The 21,588-nt window shown below is 41.5% G+C and overlaps 2 protein-coding genes across 4 annotated transcripts in view; one reads left to right on the top strand and one right to left on the bottom strand.

The window, feature by feature from the left end:
* Window positions 1-2,480, bottom strand: part of LOC132395714 (eIF5-mimic protein 1) — a 94,011-nt gene extending 91,531 nt beyond the window's left edge. Inside the window, exon 1 of one of the 3 annotated variants that reach the window (XM_059972659.1) lies at window positions 2,407-2,480. The gene's annotated coding sequence lies outside the window, so the exon portion shown is untranslated. Of the gene's footprint in view, window positions 1-2,299 lie in introns of all 3 variants that reach the window. The other 2 variants (XM_059972660.1, XM_059972658.1) reach the window with 2 other exon arrangements.
* A 267-nt stretch (window positions 2,481-2,747) lies between these two features.
* The window catches only part of ankmy2a (ankyrin repeat and MYND domain containing 2a), a 40,863-nt gene continuing 22,022 nt past the window's right edge, over window positions 2,748-21,588 (top strand). The window contains exons 1-2 of the mRNA XM_059972657.1: window positions 2,748-2,945; window positions 8,077-8,141. Of these exons, the coding sequence (XP_059828640.1) occupies window positions 2,879-2,945; window positions 8,077-8,141 (132 nt within the window). The 5' untranslated portion in view covers window positions 2,748-2,878. The remainder of the gene's footprint in view (window positions 2,946-8,076; window positions 8,142-21,588) is intronic.

Below are 21,588 nucleotides of genomic sequence, written 5' to 3'. Positions count from 1 at the left end.
CACATCATATTTCTCCTTCCAATGATGGAAGATTCACATTGCAATGCTCTCAAACTTTCCAAGAACCTCAAAAGTGAGGATACCTTTCCCTTCCCACTGCAATTTGCAAATTCAAAAATCAATACTTTCACCTGTCATCCAATTATAAACTTGATGTTCCAATACTTTCAAGTCCGACTGCATTCTTCCCCGAGGATTGCCACCTTGTCCTGGCGGAGAGGTTTATGAGTTCCTCCCAAGAGCAATGCCATCTGGCACTTCACTCCTGGTAGGGGCGCCCATCACAGTAAAGCCAAGGAGTGAAGTTTCAAAGAGTGATCCAACCAAGACCTCAGTGGTGCAGCTGGTGGAAGATGATGACAAATCACCACTGCAGTGAAAGGCTGCAGCGGTGAATTGCATTCCATGCCACTGGGCTCTGAACCCACCTGTCAAGGACAGTGTGGTGGATGTCCATGCATCAACCTCTCCATATTAAAGAAAGTCATGCAACAGGCATCCTCCTTAAGAGAATCCTCCCTAACCCCCGAGATCACAAAACTCATCTCAAGTGATTTCACTACTATTGCTAAATTCTCAGCACAAATTAAATTTGCTTCTCCTATCATTTCCAAATGCTGGTTCATAAGGCTAATAATTGAAATATCCACATTAATGTGAAACAAATATATTGGAATATATTTTATAATGAATTGATCCATGATGTTCAACGATAACCAATGGAGATAAATATGTTGTTGATTCTTCAATTGTAACAACAGTCCTTTGCATTATTTTTGGCATTAAGCAAAATTCAAATGCGGTAGCAGAACTACAGAATTTTGTTTTTACTGAACTGTATGATCAGTTTGCTTCCTGTTATAACAGCAGTCACTAACATGAACAATTCCAACTTCATATAAGAAAGCTTCCTGCTTCTCAACTTCCAGGTCCACCCATAACATTTGAAAATTCACTGCTGTTGACATCACACCATTATGTTGACAGTCTGGTGTTCTCATCTTGCCCAAGCAAAAACATAGTGATTAGGAATGAGTTTAAACTTACCTGTTACATGAGGAAACTTAAAACATTTTGCTAGCACATAAACTAGATCACCACCACAAATTCCTGTGATACAAGCTTTTTTTTAAAAAAGGGGGAAATCCTTCTAATTATGATATTCATTCAAAATAATCAAATTATGGCAAGCATCTTAAACGTATGCATTATTAGGATTACATTTTTCCTTTCGTTATATATACTGCTACTAACACATATATTTTGTTTGAATTGCAGTCATACATTTAGTTAATCACACATTGTTCTGATTAATCTGGTTCCGTATCCGCCTACCTCCCCTCCCCCTCTCCCTCTCCCACACTTAGAGATCAATACATTCCCCAGCTGGATGTCACGGTATATTTATTTGCATCGGATCCAACTCGAATTCAGACTCGGGGGGGGGGGGGGGGGGGGGGTCGGTGAAATAAGATGAAATGAGCCATCTCCTCGGAGAAGCGGTAGAGCAAACCCAACGTGCGGGGTGGAGAATGGGAGCCATCACATTTCAGAAAAACAATAATTCAATTACAAACATATCGAGTTTGTTGTCTCGCGTCATCGAAACTAGCAACTACACACCGTAACCAGACCAAGTACACAGAACATTTCAAGTCAAGGGCATAGGCGTTTATTTTTAATAAATATACTTGAATTAATCTGCTAACCGCGCTGATCCACTCGCCCACCAGCTCCAATCCCACACTTGACATTCCGCCAAAATCGCTTGCACACTACTATCGTTAAATACGTTAATTCATTGGTTGAAAATTACAGAATGGATTAATATACAGGATATGTAAATCACCTAACATGACACACGGGATTATCCGTGGATCATTTCCAAGGTACAGTAACATCTTTATGTTCATAATCTATTAATAAACATTAAAATAAATGTGTAATCTGCTGACCTGTCAATGTTATCTGTCAAAACTAGATTAATGATAGAAGACACGCTATTACAAGTCCCAGCTTTCTTTCAAAAACATTTGCGTAGCTCGGTAAAATTTAACCAGCAATTCGTAATGTGTCCAAGCTGCAGCTCGGTTTTTTTTTCAAGAAACCGCACATTCCTGTCTCCTCATCTTGCATCTTTCACGCAATACAAAAGTGTGCGGAGCTTTCGCCGTCTGGATTTGCTGGGTTATGAAATTACTCGTCGTGATTGCGAGTTGCCCTTTTCTCTAAAAGTACATACACATGTATTACAGCATACCAGAGCGCATTCCCCTCTTCCTCCCTGCCCATACTTAACCCACTGGCGTGTCACCTCGAATTGTTCCGATTCTTCCGCTTTGAATTCACGAGGCGACTGAGCGAGCGCTGGAATCTATTGTTCCTCAGTCGGCTCCGCGTTCTTACCCAGCTGCTCAAACGCTCCCAAGAACTCCCCTCCAATTCTGCCCCCGCGTCCGAGCAATTCGCCAGCGATCTGCACATGCGCAGCGAGAGCCGACGGGCGCGCGGCCGGCGCTACCACGTAGTAGGGGACAACACACAAAATAAGTGGATCAAAACAACATTATGCCTGCACTCTTCATCTTAATGGACACAATTATATAACTTAATAAATAATACAAATAGATAACTCATGCCAGAGTTATTCATGTGAATAGAACTGCGCTGTGATTTTTTTTTAAGATTGCCACACACCCCTCTATCTTCCAGCGCCGGGAAGCTGTGAGTTGGATACAATTGGAGTATCGAGTCGAGGCGCCGGCGTGTGTTACAGCGTCTCTACTGCTGGCTATTTATTTGGCTGTCTCGGTTAGAGGTGGCGGTGAATGTGCTTGTACTGCTTTAAAGGAAATAAAATTGGTCGTTGGAGTGAATTATGGCTCCCCTCAAGAAAGGCGATCTGACAGACGAGGAGACTGAATTATTGCAAGTCATTTCTGAAGGTAATCATGCAATTTAACAGCGGCCCTCCCTTTCCAAAATTAAACGTATGATTCGAGAATTGTGGTAGAAGCAGAAACTGATTCACGGATTTGTGTGTAAATCCTATAATAAATAGGGCAGTAATTAAAATGGGGCGCGGCAACTCACTTCTAAATTAAACGCAATGAGGCCCAACAGGATGGATCAATGAAACCGCATGTTTACGTTTGAGCATATCTTGTTTACATAAATATTTTAGTAACTTCACATTTAAAAGTCGTTTTACGGTAAATTATCATAAACTGGCAGTCGGTTTGAATGTAGAAAATGGAATATTTAAACACTTTCTATTCAGAGATGCGCAGCACGTGTAACAGCTGATGTTTCGTGGACAGATCCACTGCCCTTACCTAGGTTAGCATGCAAGTTTCACAGGATAAATTCCCGGTGAAGTGAGGGTGGGGCGGTGATGGCACCGTAAAGGAAGATTAAGCAGACCGGGGCTTTACACTGTGGATTTTAGAAGAGGACTTGAAACAGCTCTTGAAGTTGACAAGCTGTATATGGCGGATGATGTTACCTCTTGTTTGGAGAGTCTAGAGCCAGGGTTCACAATGTAAAAATGAGGGTTTGATCATTTATGACTGGGAAGAAAAGAAACTTATTGGGATTTCTCTAGTTCATAGAGCAGTGGAGATTCAGAATGTTGAAGATGAGAACATCCGATCTTTGAATATTAAAGGAATCTACGGTTAAGGGATTAAGGCAGCATGGTGACACTGAGGTTAAAAAGTCAGCACTTAATTTACTGAACAGTGCAGTAGTGAGGGGTTGAATGGCCTACTTCCTCATTTACCTATGTTCCTAAGGTTATGTTTCATTAGGTCCTCCTGCTATATATTTGTTGCTTTAAAAAGGAATTTTTTGTTGCGATTGCCATGCTCTCATGTGTCCAGATGGTACATCAGTCATCAGCATTTTTTCACTAAAGTATTGATGAAGAGGGGAGTCGAAATGGAAAAATAGAGAAAGGGGAAGGGCCAACCATTGTAATTCCACTCCCCGTTACTATTGTGACACGTTGGCCCACGACATTCTCTCCTGCCACTATGAGGCCAAGGGGCTGAAAAAGAAGAAATCTGACAGGAAAGGACAATGGGAGAAGGGGAAGGAGGGGCACCAGAGAGAGGTAATGAGCAGGTGAGGGGGAGAAAAAGGAGTCAGAGGAAAGCCAGTATAGTGAATGGAAGAGAAAAGATGGAGGGAAGGGAGAAATTACCCCACTCTCAGATTGGAGGAGCAACACCAAATATTCTGATGGCATGAACACCAACTTCATCATCTTCTGGTAATTTCTCCCCTCCTCCACCTTCTCTCTTCCATTTACTATGCTGGCTTTCCTCTTACCTCCTTTTCTTCCCTCACCTACTTATTACCTCTCTCTGGTACCCCTCCTTCCCTTTCTCCCATTGTCCTTTCCTGTCAGATTTCTTCTTTTTCAGCCCCTTATCTTTCTCACCTATCACCTCGAATTTCTTACTTTGCCCCCTCCCCCACCCACCTGACTTCACTTATCACCTTCCAGCTTGAATTCCTTCTCTTTCCCCCAACCTTCTTTCTAATTCTGGCGAAGCATCTCAGAACTGTACTGTTCTACTACATTTGAGTAATCAGACAGGTAGTATTCAATTAGAAAGAGGGTCTCTGCCTCCGTTCCCATTTCAGGTTCTGGGTTCTAGATTCTCATCTGTGTGGGGTGGGGAGATTCTCATCTCCATTAATTCATAAGGAATATAGGCAGGGGTAGGCCATTCACGACCTCGTGTCTGTTCAACTATTCAATAAGCTCATGGTCAAAATTCTTCTTTAATATCCTGTAAGAAGTCCTCCCGATGACCTTAAGTCTGTTGCTTCCTTGTTATTTTCCTGTTTTAGAGATCCTCCTATCCACATAAATCTCCCCTCATTTCCAAGCAAGGTAACTTTTTATACCTCTAAGTGTGCTACCATGTATCGAGATCAAAACAAGAATTCAATTCCAACATCATCTGTAAGAGGTTTGTACATTCTCCCTGTGAATCACATGGGTTTTCTCTGTGTGCCATGGTTTCCTCCCACAGTCCAAAGACGTTCTGGTTAGTAGGTTAATTGGCCATTGTAAATTGGCCTTTGATTAGGCTAGGGTTAAATCGGGTTGCTGGGGTGCCGTGGCTCGAGGGGCCTATTCTGTGCTATATCCCTAAATAAATTGAATGCAGAAGCAGTAGTCACGAGGAGAATTCTAAATAAATATTGCAGTTGGCTTATTATTGTCGCAGGTACTGAGGTACAGTAAAAAATTTCTTGCATTCTATTCACACAGATCAATTCATCACACAGTGCAAGGGAAAATTACAGTATATAGAATAAAGTGTAGCAGTGCAGGTAGACAAGGTGCATGGCTATAACAAGGTAGATTGTGAAGTCAAGAGTCCATCTTGCTGTACTAGCGAGCAACTCGTTATAACCACGTGATAGAAGCTGTCCTTGAGTCTGATGGTATGCTTTTCTGACCATGGCATCTGTGGTCGGATATGAACAAGTGATGTTCACTCCTAGAACTTGACTTTTGAACCTCAGCATTGTTGATTAAGCAGTTATGTGTGCAATGCCCCCCACCCCCTTTATGAAGTCGATGGCCAACTCTTTCATTTTGCTGACATTGTAACACCATGTAACTAAGTTCTCTGTCTCCCTCCTGTACTCCAACTCACTGTTATTTGAGATTTGGCCCACTACGGCACTGTCATCTGCAAACTTACGGAGAGGCTGAGAGCAGAATCTGTCCATGCAGTCCTGAGTCTATTGGGGGTACAGTGGAGGACTGAGGGTGCAGCCTTGTGAGTCACCAGTGTTGAAGATAATTGTGGCAGAAGGTGTTACTGCTTATCTTTACATTGCAGTCTGTTGGTCAGAAAGTCATGGACTCGATTGTGAAGGGAGTTATTTGGATGTGTGTTTTCTTGGAGTTATTGTATTGACATCAGAGCTTAGTCTAACATATCTGTCCTTACTTTCTGAGTCTTGGAAGTGGAAAGAACTATCTTCTTAGCCAGCCCAAGCCCTATGTGCTGTAAATTTCTGAGATTCGTTGATTCTATGAAAATGTCATCCTCTATGCATTGTTTCCCAGTCCGAATCAAATTCATAACCTTGAATTGAATTCCATTTCCACTCTCCATGCCCCACCCCCAGTCACCATTCTATTTGTATCTTCCAGCAGACTTACAGTTTTTCCCATTTTCCATCACAATGAACTGTGGCCAGTTTGAGTTTTCTCAGCAAGCAATATGACTGTGGAAGGGCAAGTGCTGCTTGTTGCTACGTTGGACATCTAAGTAGAACTATAGTTCTGGAGTGCTCTCGAGTTTTACAGAGCTTAGTGTTTGTCAACTTGACTGAGGAAGAATTAGGATTTTTTCATTATTGATTCATGGAACATTGGTGAGTTATTTTTACTAGAAGCATACATTGATTACATCCCAAGTTGCATTTGAGAAGGTTGGTGAGCCACCATCGTGAACTGTTTCAAGTCTATGTATTGAGGAGGCTTAAACATCAGTTATATTGTGCTTATTTCTGCCCTGAACTAAACATTTTACAATTGGACACTTCAGTTCTTACTGATGTAATCATAAATTCTCCACAGAATTAATGAACCTTGCTGAATGAAACTAATCGAATTTTTTCATCTGTAGCTTTTCTGGTCAACATTTCCATTGATAATCCTGTGTTCATTGGCAGGACTGGTTGGGTAAATTTAATTGGAAACCTTCAATAACAGAAACAAGCAAGAATGAATATGTTAGCAAAATGAGGGGTGAATTAGGTTTTCAGACAAATTTATAAAATTCATATCTGTACTCTTTCTGAGGATAATATTTTTGTGTGATTTCATAGGAAACCATAATGTATAGGAGCAGAATTAGACCACTTGGCCCATCAAATCTGATCAGCCATTCCATCATGGCTGATTTATTTTTCCCTCTCAGCCACGCTTGGTCTTCTCTCTGTAATATTTGATGCCCTTACCCATCAAGAACCTATTGACCTCAGCTTTAAATGTATCCAGTGACTTGGCCTCCACACCTGTATGGTGTACATACCTGTATGGTGAGTTCCACAGGTTTACCACCCTCTGGCTAAAGAAATTCCTGCTTATCTCAGTTCTGTAGAGACATCATACTCTGAAGCTGTGCACTTCGATCCTAGACTCTCTCACTATTGGCGACATTCTCTCCATGTTACTCTATCTAGGCTTTTCAACATCCTTGGCTCGAAACATCGACTGTACTTCCTACAGATGCTGCCTGGCCTGCTGCGTTCTGCCAGCATTTTGTGTGTGGTACTTGAATTCCCAGCATCTGCAGATTTCCTTGTGCTTGCCTTTTCAGTGTTCTGGAGGTTTCCATGCGATTTCACCATCAACACAACCATCTCTTTCCCCCCCACCGTTCTTCTAAACCAGCAAATGCAGGTTCAAAGTAATCAAATGCTCCTCATACATTAAATCTTTCATGGAAGGGATCATTCTGAACCATCTCCAATGCCAGCACATCCTTTCATAGATATGGGCCCCCAAACTACTCGCAAGACTCCAAATGTAGTCTGGACAATTTATGAAGATTTATAAATTTATGAATTTATCAGCATTACATCCTTGCTATTTTAATCCTCTTGAAATGAATCCTAACATTACATTTGCCTTCCGTCCTACTGATTCACGTTAACCGTTAAGGGAATCATGCACCAGGATTCCTCTTGCACCTCTGATTTCTGAATTCACTCCCCATCTAGAAAGTATTTGATGTCTTTATTCCTTTTACTAAAGTGCATGACCATACACTTCCCTGCACTGTATTCCATCTAGCACTTTTCTGTCCTTTCCACTAATCTGTCCCAAGTCCTTCCGCAGGTTCCATTTCCTCACACTGCCTGCTCCTCCACCTATCTTTGTATCATTTGAAAACTTCACCCCTAAGCCAAACATTCTGTCATCCAGAACAATAACATATAATGTGAAAAGTAGAGGTTCCAATACCAACCCGTGCAGCCAAAAGCATCTGAATTTATAAAACCTGAAATTTAATTACAATTTTTAACTTTATTCAGGAAACATTCAGGAGGCGGGAAGGTTGCTGGGTAGTAAAAATGTCCGTGTCAACTGTTTGGATCAGGTAAGGCTAGATTCAGAGTCTTGTCTTAATAGTTTGTCTTATCAACTTCTAATAATAAATATGATTCTAATTTTATCTCTTGTTTGGAGTTTGGGAGACCTATCCACATACCATAGATAATGCTGTTCTTGTATTTCATTTCTCAGCATGGAACTTCTAAAGAAGAGCTTAAATGTTTCTCTAACGCTGTTGTACATTTTTATTTCGGCTTTGTAATATTTTAACATACATATTTTCTGCAAAAGTCAATAAAAATTGTACTTGCTGGAAATGTAAAACAAAACCTCAAATGCTAGAAATACTCAGTATATCAGGCCACAATTGTGAAAAGGGAGATTCAAAATAAATAAGCTAACGTCCTTTAACATTGACGAGGGATCTCCAAATTAAAATGGTGGCAGTTTTCCCCTTGGATGCACCCTGAACTGCTGAATATTTCTAGCATCTTCAATTTTTTATTCTTGTTATACTTCTGTGCCTTTCTTTTCATTGCCGATTAGTTATCAAAGGACTGCATTTCTCCTTCAGCCTCGATCATCTGGTAATATCAATTTCTCTGGCGTTTACTGCCATTCACTAATATCTCTTAGCAATATAATATTTTCTGTGTTTCTATGTATAAACTGGCTGTTTTGTTGCTTCACTGATTCCTTTGTGTTAGTCACACTGTTAAAAATTTAAATAATGTACTTCTGTAACTGTCCACCCATATCTCTTCCCTCCTCCCCATGGCATTATTCTGTGCCCACCACAGAAAATACGTTATTCCAATTTACATACCTACACATTTATGTCCAACTATGAGGCTGCTGGCTGACTCTTTAACACAAAATTACTACAAACACCAGTCCAGTTTCTTGCTATATGCTTGCTTCCACCTTTTTGATACTTTAATTTCTATTAAAACCATTAGTATATATTAGCTTTGTCCCTCCTGATGCATCTTTGATTTTTAAATCTAAGTCTGATTAATTAACTGTATCAATCATTATGTTTGATTTATCCTGGAAGATCAAAGGTATCTGCTGGTTTAATTTCTTTACTGAATCTCTTCAATCACATTTATGTCGGTGCCAAGTATGAAAATGGCACTTGTTACTGATGAAATCCACCCACAACTTTTTGTGGGTTCCGTTCCATGTTATTCAAAATAGCAACGTAGGAATCTTAGTACCATAGCTTAGATATTGGTTCAGTATCTTGTCTAAAAGGACAGTAAATACTGTCATTAGCCTAAATTATGCTCGTATTCTACAACCCACAAATTGCTGGTCGCAAGACTTGCTGATTTTAGTTAATTTTATCACCAGTGAAAAATTTATTTACAGTAGTTTACATGACACATGCAGCAGGGAGTATTCAGGGTAAAGATCTATCAAGGGAATATTTGAAGCAAGGCCTAGAGCATTTCAATGGCAAAGATTTATCATAAATTATGATGGAATGGTCTGTCACCTGTTATCTTCTATTCCACTTTCATGATAAAACCCACCAATTAAGTTTTAATTATCATTCCTATTTGAATCTATTTTCTAGCAGAGATGTCTTAACACCAGAGAAATCCAGCAATGTCGAAATAAAGCAAGCACTGACAAAAGGTGCAAACAAATACTGATAAATAGTTCTGTTTTGATTGGTGTTTCAAATTGCTTCCGTGTCATTTATTTCCAATTGGCAGTCTTTCAAGTAACTGTTGCCTTGATGACTTTGCTCTGCAGCTTAAAGTATGCGTGCCTTCTCACTTTTCTCATTCTGATGAAGATCCCTTGACTTAAAACATTGACTCTGTTTCTGAGTGCTACATGATTTGCTGTACATTTCTGTTTTCATTTGGATCTCCAGCATCTGAAGTTTGTTTTTTCTTTGCTCCTAATATTTGGCATTGCCCTCTCTGGATTCCTGCAGTAATAACATCTGGTAGTGCTCTGTTTTTAAAAAGGAGACAAAGCTGTACTCTGTTAAGTGCCAGCTTTCCAGCAAAAATAAGAGATCCTTTTGCAAGCATCTTTAGATACTGCATAAAAAGAAGCCATTGGTTCAAAAAAACAATTGGAGGTGGAGAAGGTCGGTAATTTGGCATTATCATATCAGAGGATTCGTCCTGGGATCTGCACTTCAAGTGCCAAGATAAAGAAAGTACAACAGCGTCTCTAGGCTCTTTGCGTAGATTCGGCGTGTTATCTAAAACTTAAAACAAATATAGATGCAAAATGGAGAGCACCTTGACTGGTCGTATTGTGGCCTGATATGGAAACATCAATACGGAGAAATCTATCGGAAGTGGTGGATACAGCCTACTCAATCCCAGGCAAAGCCCTCTCCACTATTGAGCACTGCAACAGGAAAGCAGCATCCATCATCAAGGACTCCCACCATCCCGACCACACACTCTTCTTCCTACTGCCCTCGGGCTGGAGGTACAGGAACCTCGGGCTCCATACCACCAGGTTCAAGAACAGTTATTACCTTACAGCCATCAGGCTTCTGAACCAGTGTGGATAACTTCACTCACCTCAACACTGAACTGATTCCACAACCTACACACTCACTTTCAAGGACTCTACAACACATGTTGGAGATACAGTGGAACAAGCCCATTCAGTCCAATAAGCCAAAACGCCCAACAACCCACCTAATTAACGCTAGCCTAATCACAGGACAATTTACACTGACTAATTAACCGACTAACTGGTTTGTCTTTGGACTGTGTGAGGGAACATACGTGGGGAGAACGTACAAACTCCTTATAGATGGTGCTGGATTTTAATTCTGAGCTCTGAGGCTCCAAGCTGTAATCACATTGTGCTAACTGTTATGCTATCATGGCGCCCAAATAAATAAATATTTTCAGTGTCTTATCTTTGCTGAATTTGTCGTCTTTTGCACATTGATCTTTGTTTATACAGTTGGCCCTCCTTATCTGCGGGGGATTGGTTCTGCCCCCCCCCCCCCCGCGGATACCAAAAAACAAAGGTGCTCAAGTCCCTTATATAACATGGCATAGTATTTGCCCATAACCTATGCACATCCTCCCGTATACTTTAAATCATCTCTCAATTACTTATAATACCGAATACAATGTAAATGGTTGTTATACTGTATTGTTTAGGGAATAATGACAAAAAAGTCTACATGTTCAGTACAGACGCAATCATCGTAGCTCTTTTGGGAATGCTGATGCCGAGGCGGCATCAGCCAATCCCGATTCTCTCGTGATCTTTAAGTTCTTGAGGCTGTAGCGCTTTAAATATCTAGCCAGCCATCCCTTACTATCCTTAAACTCCTTCCTCTCGCTCACAACACAAGTAGCGAACGAATGAGATGCGAGGCGAACAATGCTCAAACAACAAGTGCTGGAGAGAGAACTTCCGGGTTTTCCTGATCCATGGTCGGTTGAATCTGCGCACGCGGAACCCGTGGATAAGGAGGGCTGACTGTATATAGATTATATAAAATCTCTTGTATGGCTTTATTTCCCTTTTATTGTATAAAATTGTATTTATTTTATTTTTATTGAAATTTACATTGTGATGCAGGTCCAGATTCTTTTCCTGTAGGCTCTGAAACAGAAGCTGGTCAGTAGGTATATTCCATTCTCTGGCTGCGTAACCCTGACAAATTCAGTGTCAGACAGGCATGTTGATAACAACATCCTTCACCTTGGAACATTTCTTGATAAATTGAGAATATGTTGTGATGTGACTGGAGTTGGCCTTTGGATGTGATGCAAGATTTGAATCTGAATCAGGTTACAATGACTAATTAACCTGCCAATCGGTATGTCTTTGGACAGTGGGAGGAAACCCATGCGATTACTGGGAGAATGCACAAACTCCTTACCGTCAACGGGAATTGAGCCCAGGTTGCTGGTCCTGTAAAGTGTTGTAACTGGCACCCCACAGAATCAGTAGCGTAGTGTTCATGGGTTCGTGTGGCATTCAGAAATCTGATTGTGGAGGAGAAGAAAAGTTGTTCCTATCTTGTTGAGTATAGGTTTTCAGACTTTTGGCCCACGTCACTGACGGTAGTATTGAGAAGGGGGCATGTCCCAAATGGTGAAAGTCCTTGAAAATGGATGGTGCTGCCTTAAGGCCCTACCTGGGGAAGATGTTGATGATGGAGCTGGCTGAGTTTATAACCCTCTGCAGCTTCTTTGAATTCTGTGCGTTGGAGTCTCTACAGGCTGTACTGTTCAGAATGCCCTTCACTATATATCTGTAGAAATTCTTTGATATACCAAATCTCCTCAATCTCTTACAAAATAGTCACTGGTGTGCCGTCTTCATGATTGCATTGATGTGCCTAGGACAGGTCCTCTGAGATGCTGACACCCAGGAACTTAAAGCTGCTCATTCTTCCCACTGCAGACCCATCAATGAGGACAAGTGTATATTCTGACTTCCCAGTCAGATCCTTGGTCTTGCTGACACTGAGTATGAGGCGGTTGTTGCTCTGACTCATTGAAGTCTTGGCTCCTCTTTTGTGAACTTGAAACCTTTCATTGAGCTACTCAAAGCTGTGAAGTAGCCTGGCCACCATCTACCTTCAACCGTTGTACCACAAAAAAATATATTGTTTGCTCTTTCAATTCATCATATTTTTGTGAAATCTTGCTGTTGATTGTGGTATTTAACAACCTAAGCACGGTGACTATGCTTCTGAAGTGATTAAATTGCTTTCAAATGTTTGAGAATGTGATGAGATGTGTTGTGAATGCAAGTTGGTTCTTTCTGGCTTTTTTCCCTACATTTACAGTGCTTTGAACATGATTTTATACTAATAACATAAAAAATTGAATAAATCTTGCCAACAAAAATGGTACTTTGAAGAAAAGAGATAAAGATAGGCAATTAAAGTGCATTCAAAAGGCAGCACAGAAAGAGGATGGTTAGTCTGATTGGAGACATGAAGGGCTCAGCCTGAGGGGTTGACTGTCTGTTTCCCTCTGTAGATGCTGCCTGACCTGCTGAGTTCCTCCAGTGCTTTTTGGAGTTAATTTACTCAGTCTATGGTGCTGCTAATCTTCAGCCTCTCCCTTTCCATCTACCTCCCCCAGTATTTCAACATGTCTATTCCTCATTTGCTTTCTAGTTTCCCTTGTTAATGGTCGGGGTTAACATTTTCGTCTATTCAGTTGTAGCTTGCTCTGAATGCCTCTTCATCCATTTGTTAGTAGCAATCTTGCCTCTCCATATACTTGCTGACATTTGGTTCCAACACAAATAGAAATATTCTGTAGCCACCCTGTCCAATTCATTCATAATTTGATTAAGCCTGTAATGTTGGTCTGTACTTGTATTTGTCCTTGTTATGCATATAACAAACCCAGTAAATTCCTATGAGAATGACCACAAATAGCCAGCTGGTGGCACCGGACTTCGGAGTGAAGGCTCCCAAGTTTGAATCCAGCCAGCTCCCTTGCACGTTTTCCATCCATGCTGGGTTGAGCGTCGAGCTAGCAACTCGGCCTCGTAAAAACAAGAAAGCCTGCTAAAATAAAAATGCCATTATGACGGTTTCCTGATGAATCCACTCGGAGTTAAGGGCTTCTTCATAACTACAGAATTGCACTAATGTTGTCAAATTAGTCTTCTAGATTAAAGCCCATCTCTTCAAATAAACTATTAATCACCTCACATAACCTCTCCCTTAGTAATGTGTTATGCTGTTCAGTGATGGACTTTGTGGTGCTTTCTTTGAAGATTTTGTCCAGGCTCCTGTCTACATCAATGGCGCTGAGGCCAAGAGGGATGAGAGTTTCAACTTTCTAGTTCCTAATCTTAGCCTGCTCTAATCAAACCATATTGTTGGCACATCTAAGAAGGGGTGTCACGGTAGTGTAGCGGTTACAGCTCGGGGCATTGGAGTTTGGCGTTCAATTGCATTGCCATCTGTTGGGAGTCTGTACGTTCAACCCGCGACCACGTGTGTTCTGTTGGGTTAGTCCAGTTTCCTCCCAAGATCCAAAAACGTACAGGTTAGTAGGTTAATTGGTCATTGTAAATTGTTCTGTGATGAGACTAGTAGGTTGCGTGGTGGCACAGCTCAATTGGCCAGAAAGGCCCGTTCTGTACTCTATCTCTAAATTTTATGAAAAAGGTCACCAGCACTTCTACTTTATCAGGAGGTTAAAACAAATTTGGCATGTCCCCTTTGACCCTCACCAATTTTTTTACCGGTGCACCATAGAAAGCATCATATCTTGATGCTCGGTGTGGTAACTGCTCAGCCTGTGATGACAAGAAGTTGCAAAGAATTGTGGACACAGCCCAGCACATCATCACCTCCGTGGACTTTGTCTGCACTTCTCACTGCTTCAGGAAAGCATCCAGCATAATCAAATAAACCACTAACCTGGACATTCTCTCTTCACCCTCTCCTATCGAGAAGAAGATACTAAAGCCTGAAAGCATATGCACTCTGGCTCAAGGCAGTTTCTATCCTGCTATAACGAGATAGTACAGATTGGGTCCATCTTATCTATGGTAAAATCAGCTGGACTCAACCTTTCGACCTGCCTTATTGTGAGCCTACACCTTGCATCTTTACCTGCACTGCACTTCCACTAGAAGGTAACAGAATACAGTGCAAAATACAATGTTATTGTTTTAACTTGTACTTTCTCAATGCACTGTTGGGAAGGGAGATGGAGGAGTTCCAATGCCTGTCCAGCCTACCTGGGTCTGAGGATGGATCACTCTAAGCGTCCAGCCATTTTGGTATGGTTGAGAACGGCTTCTTTGACAGCAAAATCCAGATCCGAAGTGAATCACTGGCTGGCGTTGTTTCAGGCCCAGAACAATTTGCCGCAGAGGCCTGGGTCCTTATGTAGATACCATATGCAGTTTGGATGATCTGAATGCCAGCCCAGATAGACTGGAAAGGCTGGGTGTCAAGAGTCAGGCAAGGCTGGATCACCCCAAACTGATTTGAGAACAGTTTCTTTGGCAGTGAAATCTAGGATCAGAGCAGTTTGCTGCAACGGGGTTGGGTCATCCTAGTATGGGGTTTGAACAATTTAAATATCACTCTGGGTAGTCTAGGCTCCTGTCTCCATGACGCTTAAGGTGGCGAGACTGCCCTCAGCTGCTGCGCTTCATGTCTGCAAACTATAAGGTGACTTGTCCCGCTAATACGATGGACTGACCACTGAGGCTTCGGGCCTACTCGCGCTGCTCTGGGGATTTGGATCTCCAGACTCGGTTTGGTCTGGGATGCTGTTCCTTGCTTCTGTTGTTTGCATGATTTGTTTTTTTATCACTTTTTTCTCCTCTCTGTGGGCACTAGAGTTTGGTCTTTTTTTTTAATTGGGTTCTTTCGGGTTTCGTGCTTTGCAGCTGCCTGTTAAGCGAACAAATCACAAGGTTGTAAAATTTGTGCATTCGTTGACGATAAATGCACTTTGAATCTGGCTCACCCATGGAACAGGACAGAACTGTTAATGTGGTTTCTTGGTTTCTTTTAATTTGGCTGTGCAAATTGTGCAAGCCGGAAGTTTGGGATAATCTTGAGCAACGCCCACAGTACTGGAAGGACTCAGCAAATCAGGCAGTATCTATGGAGGGAAATAAGCAGTTGACCCTTCCAACACAACCTGCTGAGGTTTCCAGCATCTGCGGAATTTCTTGTGGTTGGGGAATGACATTCTTAACCAGGCAAGCATGTGGAATCTTGTCTTTTTTGGTTGTTAATGTGATTTTTAAATGGTTAAAAGTACTCTGGTGCTCTGTGCAATTCCTGCAATGTGAATGGTGCTGGAAAGCTCAGTAAATTAGCTTGGCTCAGTACATTTCCACTTGAAATAAACATTCTTCAGAGGTCTGGATTTCTCAATAACTGGGTTTAGAGACAATTTAACATATGATTACTTGCCATGTTCTCAACTGTCTTGACCACAGAATGTTCTGGTCCAAGCTGCTAAATCAACTGAAGTTCTTAATTTAGATTCTGAAGTTTAGTTGGAAGTTGTTTTTGTTAGGATTTGGATACTGCAGCTCTGTTTCAGTTTGCCAGAAAGACAAATTGCTTATGATTTTTTTAAAAAGATATTTGTTAACGAATATTTTTAAATCCATTTGCCTAGCTGGTAGACACGCACGTACACGCACATGCCACCACCACCCCCGGAATAATGATTGCTTGCATCAAAAGGGAAATGCTATTTTTGTTTACTTGATGTATATCTGCTATTTAACATCTGCCTCTCTTTGTCTCATCAAATCATCCACAAGGTTATTATCTCAAAGGAACTTATTATGTAGCAAACATGACATATTTTGACAATGGTTCCATTTTTACAAACCCCTTAATATAGTTGACAGGTAAGGTACTGCAACTGAAAAATATTGGTGTATTCCCAGGCAAAAAATAATTAAAGCAGGGAGCCAAAAGCTCAATCAAGGAAATGGCTCTGAAAGATGATATTTCTGGGGAGAAAGAATGTTGTGGAGGGGTGTGCACATGCACCGTGGGGGGACTGTGAAATTTAAGAATTGAGGGCTTTTTTGTTATAGTGAGGGCATCACCACTTATGGTGGGCCAGTTTAAGTCCAGTGGACTAAAATTGAATGTGGACATCTCAGATGCTTGAACGGTGGAAGAGATTAAAGGTTGGAGGAATTTGAAAATGAGAATTTTAATATTGAGGTTATTAACAAAGAATTAATTAAGTTAGCAAACATTCAAGTGATGGGTGAGAGTTGCAGATTTGAACGTAGTCTGTTTCACAGTGTGGGAAACCAGTCAAACTGCACTAAAAATAATATTTTTCTCTAGGTTATTGAAGGATAGGGCTGAGATTTTTAGAATTTTGAAAGGAATTGAAGATAAGAAAATAATTTCTGCTGGTAGTAGGATAAGGCACCACAGCTTTAAGCTCGGAGAAGAACTATTCGGAACACTGTTATGAAACACCCCAAATGAGCTGTAAATTCTCTCGCTTAAAATTCACGAGATGTCTGCATAATTTTAAAGCTGAAAAGAGACAAAAACAATTAAAGATTATCTTTATTTCTCATACATGCATCAAAATACAAAAAGGTACAATGACGTGCATCTTTTTGTATCATGGCCAACACTTTGAGGACTGTGTTAAGGACAGCCCACGTGCTTCTGATGAGAACTCACTGACCCTAATCTTAACTGTATGTCTTCAGGATGTGGGAGGAAACCTGACTACCCAGAGGAAACCCACACAGTCATTTAAACTCCTTACAGACGATGATGGGAATCAAACCCCAATTAATGGTTGCTGCCAAGGTAAAGGAATTCCGCCAGTCACCATGCTTCCATGCCGTAGCTGTCAGCTAGACACTATTACAGTTCAGGCCATTGAAGTTCAGAGTTCAATTCCAGTGTCCTCTGTAAGCAAGTTTGTAAGTTCCTTCCCATGTACGTGTGGGTTTCCTCTGGGTGCTCCAGTTTCCTCCAAGAGTACAGTGGTGTACCAATTAGTAGGTTAATTGGTCATTGTGAATTGTCCTGTGATTAGGCTGGAGTTGATCAGTGGGTTGCTGGGCTGTGCTGGTAGGCCAGAAGGGCCTGTTCCACAGGTACCTCTAAATAAATAAAATTTGATACTGCACTGTGAACTGGATAGACTGCAAATACGGTCACATCCTGGTGGAGACAGGACACAAGGTGACTATACAGTCATAAACTAATGCTACAAGGAAATAAAGTCCATTGGAAACAAGTGAAAATCTGCAGGTGCTGGAAATCCAAGCAACACACAAATGCTGGAAGAACTCAGCAGGCCAGGCAACATCTATGGAAAAGTACACTTTAGTTCATTGGGTCAACTTGCCATGCTTACCAAGGTGCCAACTTGAGCCCGTCCCAGTTTCCCATTTTTGGCCCATTATCCCTCTGGCTTTCCTATCCATGCACTGTACTTAGCCAAATGTCTTCTAAATGCTGTTATGATAAATCTCAAAGGCACCATCCAGTGTACCTTTTAGGTGTTCCCATCGCCCAAGAGTTCTGGTCCACAATGATCTCATACAAAAAGTTGTTTAACAGTAAAATTTTTGGAAATGTTGTTGAGTTGATTCTTCTACATTCATTCAATGTTAAAATTCTCTTTGGGGAAATTCACAAGAACAAGATGAGAGAGAAGGATGGAAATAATATCTCACATGTCTGGGTTTGTCCACTCTACTTGCGTCACTTGTCAAATCCAGGCAAATCAACGAAAGGTTCGGGATGACAGTGTGATCCACATGTTTTTGACATTTGGGAGTGAGTTTGATATTCTTCTGTTTCAGTGTTCAATGTTTAGTTGTGTAGTTTCTTTAAAGTGTGTTTTCTTGACAGCCACAGTGAGTAGAGCTTCAACAGATTTTAATGTAAACATGAGTATTTTACAATTCATTGTACATAGGACTTACTCCCTCTATTAAAATGCAATTATTTTTTCAATCTACAAGATTTTAGAAATGTTTTTTGTAGTTAGAATCTTTGTATGTCAGGGATATTATCTTCTATCTTGATTTCTTTTCCCTAGTGTGGATTTCAAGGCTACCTTGGGTCACACGAATGCAGATCTTTGCTGAATACTGAATGGTGATGTGTGGCATGTGGGGGAGGGCAATTTTCGGTAAAGCACTAGTCCCGTGGACAAGAGTGCCTGCCATGGGGTGTTTAAAACAGAATAGGAGTAATCCCTTCAGCTCACACTGTTTGTCTTGTCTAGAGAGACGGGGCGGAATAGTCCCTTTGGAGTCACGCTGCCCTGTAACTCTGACCACCCTGTGAACGGTGGAAGGAAACCAGAGGACCCAGAGAAAACCCATGCATTCCGCAGAGGCTCCTTATGGAGGATGCTGGGATTGAACGCCAAGCTCCAATGCCCCGAGCAGTAATGGTGTCACACTAACCACTGTGATATCTGCACCGATGCTGAATTTACAGCCTCTAGGATCATATCTACTTCCACCACTTCCCCTGGCAGCCTGTCTAAGACACCTACCAACTGGCTAAAGTGTTCAAAGACCTCTTCAAAGTCTCTCTGCTGTGGTCTGAGGTTACCACCTGCTTGCTGGTGCCCAAGAAAAGCAGGGTGGCTGTCGACCAATAGCATTCACATCTCCTGTAATGAAGTGTTTTGAGAGGCAGATTATGGCTGGAATTAATTCCTGACTGCTGGCACATGAACTTGCTGCACTTCCCCTACAGGCCTAATTGAACACAACCTCACTGGTTCTCCACTCTGATTTTGGAGCTCTGAGACAACAGAACATATTGGGCTGCTGTTCATTGAATATGGGTCGGCATTCATTACCATCATCCCCTCGGTATTAATCACTAAGCTTCTAAACCTCCTCCTCCCTCTGCAACTGGATCCTTAACTTTGTCATTGGGAGAGCAGAGTCAGTACTGATTAGTAGTAACATCTGTTTCATTCACCATCAGTACAGGCGCCCCTCCTGGATGTGTACTGAGCTCATTGCTTCACTCACTGCGCTCACGGCTGAGCTCAAACGCCATCTATAATTTCGCAGGTGATGTCACAGTTGTTGGTAAAATCTCAGATGGCAGTGTGGAGGCATACAGGACTGGTTGAGTGGCGTCACAATAACAGCCTTGCATTCAGTGATTTAAAAAATTGACCAAGGAATTCCTTTACACACAAGAGAAAATCTGAAGATGCTGCTGGAGGGTCTTGGCCTGAAATGTCACCTGTTTGCTCTTTTCCATAGATGCCTGCCGAGTTCCTCCAGCATTTTGTGTGTGTTGCAAGGAATTCATTGCGGACTCCAGTCCTTATTGAGGGATCAGCAGTGGAAAGGATGAGCGGGGCCAGTGGAAATTTGAGGAGATTTGGATATCACCAAAGATTTGCATATTTCTAGAGATGCATAATGGAGTTTTTCAATTGGCTGCATCACAGCCCATATGGATGGAGTTCATACTGATCACAAAAAGCTGTAGTGGTTATAAACTTAGCCAGCTCCATCATGAGCACAACCCTCCCTAGTAATGAGAACATTTTCAGGAAGGCAGAATGCATTCTTAAGCACCCTCAACATACAGCATTTGCCTTCCCTTACTGCCATCAGGGAAGAGGTACAAGAGTGTCGATTCTCTCCCAGTAATTCGGAAGCAAGTTCATCCACTCTGCCAACAGATTTCTGAATGGTCCACAAATGTTATCTCATTGTTTTGGTGCACTCTGTATAATTTATAGTAATTTTCATGCCGCTGCACTGTACATCTGCTGCAAAACAAAATTTCATATTACTGTCACCTTTATTATGTGTACATATATATATATATATAAACAGAGTGTGTTTGTGTGTCCCCTCTCACCTTAAATTCATGCCCTTTAAGTAATAGACATTTCAAAATCTGGCTATCTACCCTCTCTATCCTCTCATTATCTTACAAATTTCTATCATTGTCCCCTCAGAGAAAACAATACGAGTTTGTCCAGTCTGGGTTTGTTCCCTCTGATCCAGGTGACAATCCTGATAAACCTTTTCAACACCCTTTCCAAAGCTCACACATCCTTCCTCTGATGGGGTGACCAAAATTGCACGCAATGCTCCAAATGTAGCCTAACGAAAGTATATGGGACAGCTGCAACAGGACTTCTTGATTCCTATACTCAATATTGTAGGCTGCCTTTGCCATCCTATCTACCTGCACTGCCACTTTCAGAGAGCTCCCTGTGTGTCAATGCTATTAAGGATCCTGCCACTAACAGTAAAATTTAGACCTCCCAAAGTCTAGCACTTCCCACTTGTGTGGATTAAACTCCATCTGCCACATCTCTTACCATATCTGTTACTGATCTACATTCTAATGTACCCTTTGATGGCTCCTGTACCATCTGCAACTCCACAAAGCTGTGTCATCTGTACGTTTACTAATCCACCCATCTACATTCTCATCTGAGTCAATTATCTACGTCACAAACAACTGGTGCTGCAGGACTCACCCCTACACAACACCACTACTTATGGACAGCCATCCAGAATAACAGCTGTCCTTCACTACTTCTTTGTCCTCTGTGTGTAACCCAATTCTGAATTCAAACTGTAACAGTGTGGTAGCACTTGCATCAATTATTGTGAATTGCCGTGAGAAGTTGGTTATGGTGTGAATCAACTCCTGTCTCAGGGCCAAGCAAGATGCGCTCCAATTTGTGGACTGCTACGGCAGGTCAACTGCAAATGCAATTTCTCTGGTTCTTCACTTTGCTGTGGACCATCTGGGCAACCGGATCATGTAGATAAAGCTGCTGTCCATTGACTACAGCTTAGTACTTAAAGTAATCTTTCCATCTAAACTCATCATTAAGTTTCAAGTCCTGAATCTCTGCATCGCCCTCAGAAACTAGACAATCGACTTCCATATCGACAGTCCTTAATCAATGAGGATTGGTATCAATATCTTGTGCTCACTGACCATTGACATAGGTACACATCAAGGTTGTTTTCTATAC

The sequence above is a fragment of the Hypanus sabinus genome, chromosome 6 (assembly GCF_030144855.1).
Source record: "Hypanus sabinus isolate sHypSab1 chromosome 6, sHypSab1.hap1, whole genome shotgun sequence".
Classification (NCBI taxonomy): Eukaryota; Metazoa; Chordata; class Chondrichthyes; order Myliobatiformes; family Dasyatidae; genus Hypanus; species Hypanus sabinus.
The sequence above is the reverse complement of the archived record's forward strand: the minus strand, read 5'-3'. Positions and strand labels throughout refer to the sequence as shown.